Here is an 11672-nt window from a genome sequence, read left to right on the forward strand (position 1 = left end):
ATGGCCCTCCTTAAAGAAATGTGGGTTTGATTAAAGGAGTGAAGAAAAAGCACTGAATAATATTTGGTTTTATAAACGTAATCATCTCAAAATATGGTTGAAGAAATTGAAGAAGGTTAAACATAATCCAAAACGTATAAGGTCAATTTAAGTACAACCAGAATTCTAGTGTTTATGCAATGCATCTGTGGGTTGATATGAAATACGGCCGTACTTAAACTAAACGAGGTTATCGAGAGCATATTCCGAGTACGGCTGTGGCCAGTTGTACTGTGAACTGCGAGGACCGTATCTTATCCTGAACTGGCTGTGCGAATACCGTCCTCTGCTGGCAGAAGAAATAGATTACAACGGCACTGTATTGGCGATTAGTCCTATTGCTAGAATATTGAAACAACAAGGAGTCCGCTGAGTCAACCAATGCTGAATAAACAAGTACCTGAAATTCAATAGGATTTTGTGTATTGATTACAAATAGGTGTGGAATTCTCATGTACAGTGGTATTCATGGATTCCTTACACAAGCAGCCGTTGTTATGATACTTTCGTAATCTGAATATAAATCTGTTATCTACTTAAAACTGTAATTATTAAATAGATTAATGTCTTTGAAATGCTTCTTTAACTGGGCAGTTTCCATGTTTGGAAATGTTTTTATTTTGATTGCTGATTGCTAGATTCTGTATGTTTAATAGGCATGCTGTTAATATTTTCTACAAGAGCCAAATAAGACAGTTATGCTGTAGTAAGCTATATATAAGTTATATAACACAAGTTATATTTTGTTCTGAGGTCAATTTGAATCTCATACTAAATTACTGGTGTCCTTTTATCTGAGAAACACTACCTGATTGATCACCTGATGTCTAGAAGTTAGCATGCACAGTAGCCCAGCGTTTAGCATTGCTAGCTCACAGTGCTGAGGCCCTGGGTACACTTCTGGACCTGGGGTGCTATCTGTATGGAGCTTGTATGTTCTCCCCATGTTTGGATGAGTTTGCTTTGGGTGCTCCGGCTTCCTCCCACAGTTCAAAGAACTACTGGTAGGTTAATTGGCTTCTGGGATAATTGGTGAGTGTCTGTGTCTTCCCTGCATTGGACTACCATCCAGTCCCAGGTATCTCCTGCTTATTACTTTCTGAGGCTCTGGCTCCCCCGTGCCCCGCGACCCCCTGATCCCCTGACCCTGAATTGGATGAAGCGGTTAGAAAATGGGTGGTTTCTGTTATGCTCTGGTCATGCTCTGCCATAGCAACAACTTGTAAAAAATGCAGATGCTAGGATTTAACTCAAAGAAGGAGCTCAGATCACTGTGTTGGCATCACTGTACAGGTGTCCGGTTTGTTTTAGAACATATGTTAAAATCTTATTTACTAACTTCTAGACTTTTTACCCCCCATATCAGTCTGCAGGTGCACAGTGGTCTGTGGACACCCTCCTTGCTCTGTCGTAAAACAGGAAATAAAAAGCAACTGGTTTTGACTTTAATGCACTGAGACTGTGGAATTCACAGAACTCTCTTGTCAGAAAGGCAGCTTCTAACAGCTTTTAAGTGAAGACTAAGAACACTTTTCTATTTTATTAAAATAGATTATATATGTTTTGTTTAAATATATGTTATAAATGTTAAAATGACAGCTCGTATAAGCTTGTATTTTTACCTTTCGATCATTTTTATAATTGCTTTGAGTTGCTTTTACCATGATAAACAGTACAAAATATGAGGTGTTGAACTTGTCTAAAGTTTTAAAGCGCTTTATGATGTAAAGTGTGATGACAGTCCTTGGCGGTCTATGTAACAATTCTTCTTGAAGTAGGTCATCGGGCCAACAGTATATAAACATTACAGCTCAAGTGCTTTTGTATCTGAACGCTTTTAGGTAAGTAATTTAGCAGCTGCGGTATTAATAATGATTTTAATGGCAAATTCAATTGCAGGTAAAATAAAAATGGCGGATAACTTTCTTTCTAGCTTCGTGAAGCGGTCGCGCCACATTATACATATATACCATAATAAGAAACATAATATGTACAGTAGAATTTTTCACCTTAAGCTGGCATTATCCAGAACCGGGTCAGGGCCCGGACCCGGACCGTGCAGTGTGGTCCGCCGGCCTTCTAAAGATGTTTAGGAGATCGAGGCGCCCTTGGATTTGATTAGAAACTTGCATAATTTCTTAACTTGACCCCATTATCTTAAAAAAAAAACGGCCAGGCCAAGACCAAAGCATGAAGGCTGCGAGGATCGGGGGACTCTCATTTTTGGTCACAGCGTACAGTAGTAGATCAGTAACCTCTGTTTATCGTGATAACCTTTAATTATTTTCCAGTACTTTTTCAAATGATAAAACACATTGTCTCGCCAGTTTTGCTAAAGATACGGTTTTAGTGTTTACGCATAAATTTGTAAGCCGTAGGTTTAAATCTCGTGTTCTTATTTGCCGCATTTTCATCGTAAGAGAGGCGCTCGTTTGCGATTTACACGCTGAACATTGTAAGCAGAGGAGCCTTAAGGCACAGCCTCGCCTTAACACCATCGTTTGCATTGTCATTGTCATCCAGAAAAGCAGTCGTAAGAAAATGAATCTGTGCCGGCTCCGAACATTAAAAAAACTATGTCTAGACTGCAAATACATCCCAATCTTACTATCAACACGTTTTAAGAGCCCTCTCCTTTCCACCGGTATACAAGCAAAAAGAGAAATACTGGAAATCCGATCTGAAGTAGCCCTCGTCTCACCTTCGGAGCTGTGAGCGATGGGGATCATAATTAAAAGGGGTACAGTTACTTTGAAAATGTGTATGTGATACTTAAATTTAAATAAAATAAAAAGATAAATTATTTTTAAAAAGATAAATTATTACACAGACTGCTATCAATGTCCATGTGTTTAAGACGTATGAATCGGTTTTAAAACAGGCACACCCCTTTTCTTCTCACAAATCCAACTGGAGTCTCAGTCCGTCGTCGCGATGAATTAGGAGCTCAGATGTAGGCTAAGTGATTGCAATTTACTTATTTAAAAGAACCACTTCAAATCAAAAGGGAGACATTTTGTAATGGTAGTTATCGTATTATACAGTAAACGTAATTGAAGATATACAGTACATAAAGGGTATGAAAAGGTGTGAGCTTTTTCTGTATATTTAATATTTTATCTGACCCATTTGTAGAAACCGCCTACTCAGATTTAGTTAAGTGGTCTGCCACCATAAAGACAGAAAAATATAATGACACCCTGTTACATTAACTGTAAAATAAACGCCGTAACTGCGGCCATATGAAAATTTGGATAAAGATTATACAAACATCCTAAGGAGCTCTATGACATATGAGCGTCGTAATAATGGTTGGTGACCTGACGTAACAGTGCTGCCTGAATTACGTGATCTGTATATACCCAAATACAGGTATATCACCTAGGGAGATGCAGTCAAACATTGCATTGCTATCGTCGTGGTGAACTATTTCTCCGCTGTTTAAAACTTGTTTGGTAAGTGTCATCAAATATGCTTGTCAATTTGTAGCGAATTCGATATACTGTATCATAATCCTTCAGCTATCTATAATGTAGTGAAACGGCTAATTAATATTGATAAATTCCCTTATTCACAGTGACTTTTGCTCAAACCCCTGTTGCATAATGGGTTAATTTTATATAAAAAACATTTATATCATAGATATAATACAAGCTTTGAAATGAAATAGTACATTTCCAGGTTTCAGTTAAACATTTTTAAAAAAGCTCATGACTTTAAGCATTCTGAACATTGAGAATGTTATTTGGGAAACAAATGTTTATTATAATGTTTATGTTTAGGATCTGTCTCCTACTGAGTCAGCATGCAGCATTCAACACCATTAGGTTTAATATTAAAAAGTTGTGTATTTCCTGAATTGTTTTTTTTTTATTCTTTTCTATTAGACCATACTAGACTGTGCAGGATATCATTTATTTGCCATTTTTGCCTTTTCCAGATACCTGGGAAACAAAGCTCATATCTCATTTGCCAATGGAGCCCAGTCCTAAGCCTGGTGCTCTGTCCCCCTCCCCGAAGGACACAGACTCCAATCGACCCGCGCCCTTAAGGCGACAGGATCTGATCTCCACGTACTGCCCGCCTCCCAAGATACAGCTTCTGAAGGACACCTTCCAAGAGAAACTGATGCAGGAAAAGGAGAAAAAAATGATCACCATGTACAATCGACGGCAGGAGGCGGCTCTACAGAAGATGAGAAAATCTTTCCAATATGTCAAATACGCTGCGGAGAAGAAGACGGGGAACAGCTATCGCTTCCAAGCCCAACAGGGCCCCGAGAAGAACATTGTGGGGTATGATCGGTCTTACCCCCTGAAGCCTATGGGTAACAGGAAAGTCTCCGGCCCTGGTGAGGTTCGGGCTGTGGACCGCCCGGAAGCACAGAGTGATTCCTTGTTTGCCCCCACCCCGCCTCAGGATTGTCATGAGAGGCCCTGCGAGAGGCCGAGCAGGAGGCGCTCAAGAGTACGCAAACCTAAGGACAGGACTGTCCTCCCCATGGTGGCGACCACTCCAGGGCAATGCCCTTCTCATGCCAATGGGAAGGAGCACTTTCAGTTGCAAGAGGAGCTACGAAAAGTGGCCGAGGCAGAGGCCGCGCTGAAGGAGGAGCATCGCCGGAGGGAGGCCAGTCTGCAGGATGAAATGCGCCAGAAGAAGGCCATGATGAAGGACGACATTCGCCAGAAGGAGACCATGATGCAGGCGAAGCTCTTCAGAGCTCAGGAGGAGCTGAGGATGGTTCAGAGAGAGATGGAAGACTCCAGAGAGGTGGCCGGAAGGGAAAATAGAGGACTCCTGACCCGACGGAAGACACTCCAGGCGAGGCAGAGTGAGCTTCGCCCCAGAGGACTGTGGGCCAACCACCGCTCTAAGTCCGTGGCTCTTCTGACCTGCAGAATGGAGAAGCAAAAAGCCTTCACTCCAAGGAAAGCCCTTCCTTTCAGAGGAGACAACCTTGATTATGCTTCTCTAATGGAAGATGGCGGATGCGCAGAATCGCACTTTCCCTCTGCGCTTTCCCATCAGGAGAGACGTCAAGTGAGCCCTTGCAGCCGTGGGCTAGAAGACGTCCCCTGTGGAAGGAGAAAGTATCTCAAGAAAGCAAGGCTCCCTGAAAGCGACGTGTCAGCGGCAGAGGCCGCGCAGGCCCACTTCAGAAATAACACCGCATGTCTGGATGAACAAACTCTGTCAGTGGAAAACAGATATTTGTCCCCTACAAGTCTGATGTGCCCTACCGCTGAGCAATTTCCATATGAGAATAGCCAGAGTGGAAACCCTCGGCTGGTGCCCTGTGAACTGTTTCACAGGAAATTTGCTGTAGAGAGGCCGGTGAAACAGCAAGATCTGCAAGAAGTTTCAGAATTCAAAGAGGAAGGTTTTTGACTCTTTCAAGCACAGGGCCAAGGGAACAGAACTGGAGACATACATCCATAAGAAGAAGGTTAAACCGCCAATCGTGGTAAGGGCTATCCTTAAACTCTTTCCAAGCTTCCGTTGTTTTCTCCTAGAGTCAGACTCAGCTTATAAATCAATGTAAACAATAAATAAGTGTTTAATGAAGTACTCTTCTGAAAAAATGCCGCAATTGCACATTTGTAAGACAGAATAAATGGATCTTAGTGACTTCTGAATTCTGTTGTAAGAATCTACATGAGATATCAAGCAAATAGCACTCACAGGAAACAAAAGCATAACTAAATTGTACTCTCTACCCAATGACCTGAAAGGTAGCCCCAGAAAGCTAAGTTATTACTGTATTGATATTTTCTTGCCTTGTGAATGGTTTGTGACCAGACTGTGTACGCAGTGCTAGTCTGGACTTTTTCTGGAAGTAGCACCACAGCATTTCGTTGATCCAATCACGCATTTGTTTCCAATCATGCAAAGTACAGTCATTTTTGAGAATCTCCAATTCACCATGCATTTTGCATGCTCATAAGAGATATTGATTTAGGAACATAAACATATTACTGTATGCAAACTGTACTGTATACAGTATGTATATGTATATTTAATGTCTTTACTGTGCCCGTTTAAGTATTAAATATTTATATGGAATTTTACCACTGAAGGGAAATCTTAGTAGCTGAGCATAAAAAGAATAGGAGCATAACGCGTGTGAAGGCCATAAACGATATTAATTTTGGAACATAAATATACAGTATTACAGTATGTAAACTGTATATGGCTGGTCTCGGTACAAAAATACACACCAGTATTCCATTTCTCCCTAAACAATATTAAGCATCGAAGTCTTTAACTAACATGTAAAATAACGTGTGTATAAAAAGTGGTAGTTTTAAGCTTTTCTGCAAATACGCTCAATACAGGAGCAAACAAGCATACTTTTAGAATTTGATTAATAGGGAATATAATATGGAATCGCATATCTAAAGAAATTAATAATGATATAATTCTATTCATGTGCTGAACTTGTAAGTGAGAGGTTGGCTGTTCAAATCCAGCCTGTGCCATGACTTTTCTTTTAACAAGCATTTCTTTGAAAAAATAAAATAGCAATATTATGGACAATTAATTGACTTTTTATATTTCTAAATATCACAACATGTTCGAATCTAAGTCATTTTTTAATAACAATGAATAGTCACCACGCATGCTTACACAGCTCCCTGGGTAAAGTATCGCAAAGTCTTAGAGAACTTAACATTTTTATTATCAACAAATTGTAAATACGCTGTTTACATTGGGGTTATTAATATTTCACTTGAGTGTATGGGGGATTGTCAGCAGACCCCCCCCCCCCTCTTAGACTGCGCAAACAATTGTTTTAATTTTTAGAAAGAAATGGCGGCTGTATGCTTTACAATATAAACATTTACTGTCAAACTTTAAATCAACAATTGATTTAAAGATGATCTGTCAAAGTGCAATGGAAAACAATATTGTTTTTGTTTTTGTTGTTTTTATCCCGTAAGGCACTTTGAGAAGCCACCTTTAAAGGCGCTATATAAAGGCACTGATTCCTATGGAATGTGTATTCTTTCTTCTTTTTTTCAGCATGGAATAAACCTATTACGTGATTTTAAGGTTTGTGTGAGAAGCCAGGGTATCAGCTTGTTCCCCCCTCCCACACCTCTCTCTGTACAGTAGAGGCTCCTGTCCTGACTGGTGGAGCTCATACAACTGTGTCTGGAGAGGATCCATGGTATCAGGGTCAACCCCATGGCTATGCAGCTTGTTTCCCCCCCTGCACCTCTCTGTGTACAGTAGAGCCTCCTGTCTTGACTGGTGGAGCTCATTCAGCTGTATCTGGAGAGGATCAAGCGGGGTATCAGCTTCAAACCCACGGCTGGGCAGCTTGTTCCCCCCTCCCACCCCTCTCTGTGTACAGTAGAGCCTCCTTCCTGACTGGTGGAGCTCATACAGCTGTGTCTGGAGAGGATCCAGGGTATCAGCTTCAACCCCACGGCTTGCAACTTGTTCCCCTCTACCACCCCTCTGTGCGTACAGTAGAGCCTCTTGTCCTGACTGGTGGAGCTCATACAGCTGTATCTGGAGAGGGAGGGAGAGAGGGGTGCGGAACCAGGGAACTATTTACATGGAAAACGGGCGATCTCCCCAGCCCGTATGTCCCTTTCACTGTGTGGCAGCTGCAATAGTCAGCGGCCTACCTAAACCCCGCCCTGACCACTCCTGTCCTGCCCCTCACCGCGCACCCCAGCCGGGTGTTCTTCAGCCGCCCCCCAGGCCGAAAGCGCTACAATGCTAAAAATAAGACACACTCTGCAGACATTCACAACAGCGACTGTCAGAAGATAGGACACAGCAACTCAGACACCCATTGAATGGAAAGGGACACTTTAATGTTCTGTGCGGGTGGTACAGCACCCCACCGCGCCAGCAAAGAGAGAGATACACACCAGTTTTCATTGTCAAAAAGTAATTGTTTTTTACTTTTGTACAATTTGTTTTACATTCCTCTTGTTTAACAGGAATGTTTTGTTTCTGGACAGACTGTTAAACTAGGGGAAAGAGTGCCTATGAAAGACGGGTTCCTTTCGCGAAGTCTGGAGACATTAGAAGCTTGCCACACCCGGACTGTTACACCAACGCATTAGCAAGTTAAAGCTATCCCATTGAGGAGCTGGGCGCAATAATTGTTTTGTTCCTTGATTTTCTGATCTGCAAGGCCATTAGAATTCTGTCTGGCATTGCCAGATTGTGAAAAAATAAAAGTATTTAAATCATAAGATACAATCTACAGACATTCACAACATATACATATCTTAAAACATTTACATATCTTGTTAAATTATTACTTTAAATATGTACTTTAAGTTACTGAAACAGCCAGTTAATAAAATCGTTGCAATTTTGTTCTTGTTTGGAGGTGGGGATATTCTGACAACAATTGATTTAAAGACAATCGGTCAAAGTGAAATGAAATACAATATTACGCTGGGTAAACGTTCCGAGGTCAAATTCTTCCGTGATGGGGGTACCTTTAAAGGTCTAAGCCGGAAACCATCATTATGTCTCATTTTTGATTCTCTCTTCCAAACGAGAACAAAATTGCGACAATTTTATTAGCGGGCTGTTTCAGTAACTCAAAGTATTCATTTAAAGTAATAATTTAACAATAAATCCCGCACCCAGCAGAAGATTTCCTACTCCGTTGGGCTGCTGAGCAAGGCCCTTAACCCCAACTGCTCCAGGGGCGCTGTACAATGGCTGACCCTGTACTCTGACCACAGGCTCTCTCCCTATCTCTTTCATCTGTGTGTCTGTGTATCTCATGGATTGCAAGCTGGGGTATGCGAAAAGATAATTACTAATGCAAGAAATTGTAAAGGGTTAATAAAGTAATGTTGTTGTATATCTAAGCAAGTGTTCCTGCATCCCTCTTCTGCACTATAGGCATGGCTTTTATTCTGTTTGCTCCATTTCTAAAACTTTTTGCTCATGTGCATTTTTGTATTTTTTTACACCTCTAGCACTTTAACGTCCTGAATTTTCATTTGCCTTAATTTGTAGAATGAATTTGAGTTTTAGCCTTAAAAATCTTAAGTTTTCACTATCTTTTGTTTCTTGTCCTACAACTGTTATTATTGATCACCATGACTTCATTCAGCCTTTCCTGAACGTCTATGACAGGCAGAGAGATTGCTGTTTCTGGGGCGATCTTTTGCAGCTGACATTTCACTGTTTTAAACGAACAAGAAATTAGATTGCTCATAAATCACTTATTCTATATAAATACAGCGTAATTGCCCTCCGAAAATCCTCTTTTTCTTGTTCGTTTTAGAGACCTTGATTGAAACTGATTTTAGATGTCAGAAAGGATTTATTTTCTCTGTATTTCCTACATTGCTTTGTCGAGATTTTAACTTTATATTTAGGCTCAGATTTCAACTATAAATCGTACACTAATTAATAGCAGTAAATACTGATGTTTTGCTTCCTCTTACTACAAAAATATATATGTTTTGTAGCTGGGATGAACTTTATTTCGTACGCGTAGCTACTGCGATTTGGACACGAAGCGGTTAAAGATGGCGGCAAATCAGGCACCCAGAGAGGGGGGGGGGCGTCTTCTCGCCTCCATAACTAAAATGCCAAATAGGAGTGGCTTAAGCGACATACACAGTCGTGTAACTGACAGTTTGAGGTAGCCTATCGTGTAAATTTCGCTTTGTTGCTGATAGGTTAAGCTTTCGAAACTCTGCCCCAAATTCATGTGACTGATTTTTCGCCCTGTTTCGTTGGTTAAACGCAATGATCACAAGCACCACCATGGTAACTGGGATGTGTAGTTTTTAATTCCGTTTGAATTATAACTGTACGTACTGTCTTCATATTTGGCCAGGGCTTTAAAGAGAAGGCGCGCCAAAAAATGTCGGTGCCGTCGTCTCCGCTTTAAAGGTACAACCGTGCTGGAAGAATTTGACCTCGGAAGTTTGCCCAGCGCACTTCAAGTACTGCACCTTCTCACACGTGTAGCCAGCTGCGTTGAGCCGTGGTTATATGATGTCATCTTTTATTTTATTATTTTATTTTGTGAACTTCCCCCAGATGAGTTCCGTTTTTCTGTATGGAGTTGGCTTTGCGACAGCCCTTGGGGTTTGTGAAGGTGCCCCTGGGGTCACAGGCGGCTCGTTTCTCTGGGGAGCCCTCAGACGCGCTGTGGCCGCCAGTCGGGTGAGACGCCAGCGGCATTTTTAATTTTATTTTCATTACAGATTCGAGTGGCGACATTATATATATATTATTTCTGTAGTAGTACAGTTGTGTGCCAGATGAATCGCGGTAATGCACGAAGGTGATGTTTAATGCCTCACACGGTGTTGACCCACATGTTGTGTTTTGCTGAGCAGGAGAGAGAGAGACATTCAGCGTGTGACGCCAACGGGTTTTCTGTTCTAGAGGCTCTGTCATCCGTTGTGTTATAATTGTTTTCTTTCTTATTTAGTATTTCAGGTGTGTCGATTTTATGAACCAAATGTTAACGTACAACACGGGAAAAGGTGCATTGTAGAGTAAGATAACGGATATCGGCTTGTATCGTGGAGAGGACGTATAATGTGCTGAAAGATGGGAAGAGAAAGGGGCGATTTCTGCGCGCATTCTAATCATTGTGATTGATTTGATATTGATCTGATATGTGTGGTCATGTGAATGTACATAGATGGTGGGTATGGTGTTAATAATATATGATATGATATAATTACTTGTATATATCATATATCATTCTTTCTTTTTTATATATGGTAATCCTTTATATATGGTAATCCTTCTAGATATTATGATTCTGTTTCCCGAAAGCATCGTAGCGCTAAGAACATCGTAAACTCGCTCTTAAGCTCGATCGTTAATTGACGAGTGTTTCCCAAAACCCATCGTAACTGAAGTAGCACGTTAAATCCTTCGTCATCTACGTGCTCCCCGACCCGCTCGTTCATCACTAAGTGCTTCTTAAACTGGCCTCCTCCTGCCCACCCTGAGCGCCAGAGATCGCCAGACAGAGCACAGTCACTTCACGGCAGGGGCATCCTCTGGGAATACAGGACACTAAGAGTTTATATGAAGGACTTTGATATTGTGTTGTACTGTGTCAGAGGAAATTCGAAAAAAGAACATTTATTTATACAGTGATGAATTTATGAGTCATCTTGGGTATATTTCATATTCATTTTTATACTTGACTAGATGATATTATTTTCAGTATGAAGTGCAGCAATGCATTATTTTAGTGAAATCATTGGGCCTAACATGTATTTATAATGTAGCGCCACGCAGGGCGCTTTAGTCCTGCGCACGCAGGGCGGGCTGAGAACAGCACCTGGGTTCTACCGGACTGTATAGCGGGACGGAGGCTGGGATACAGTCTCTTCCCTTCAGGTGTGTGTGTGTGTTAGTGAAGGTGCAGCGCTGTAACCCCTGTCCCTGTGTGTGTACCTTTCCCGATTCGAGTTAATAAATGTGTTGTTCAGCCCCAGTCCTGAGTCCCACGCCTGCTCCATTCCGTACCCAAACCCGCGGTCGATACCGCGTAGTTCAACACCGTTTGATGTTCTGTCGTGATTGTTGACGGTAAAGCTTAGATCTACTTGTTTTTAAATTTGATTATAGGTCCTGTATTTGTTGAGTGACACATGCCAAGCTTA

General features: G+C 41.4%; 1 protein-coding gene across 1 annotated transcript; it reads left to right on the forward strand.

Moving 5' to 3' along the window:
- The first annotated feature begins 1821 nt into the window (after positions 1–1821).
- On the forward strand, positions 1822–5511 carry LOC148639350 (uncharacterized). The gene is made up of 2 exons (XM_088622171.1): positions 1822–1880; positions 3980–5511. Exon 2 carries the CDS (start codon positions 4015–4017, stop codon positions 5428–5430), a length of 1416 nt encoding a protein of 471 aa, XP_088478297.1. The 5' UTR covers positions 1822–1880; positions 3980–4014; the 3' UTR covers positions 5431–5511.
- The last annotated feature ends 6161 nt before the right edge of the window (positions 5512–11672 follow it).

The sequence above is a fragment of the Lepisosteus platostomus genome, chromosome 27, assembly GCF_059453375.1.
Source record: "Lepisosteus platostomus isolate fLepPlt1 chromosome 27, fLepPlt1.hap1, whole genome shotgun sequence".
NCBI lineage: Eukaryota > Metazoa > Chordata > Actinopteri > Semionotiformes > Lepisosteidae > Lepisosteus > Lepisosteus platostomus.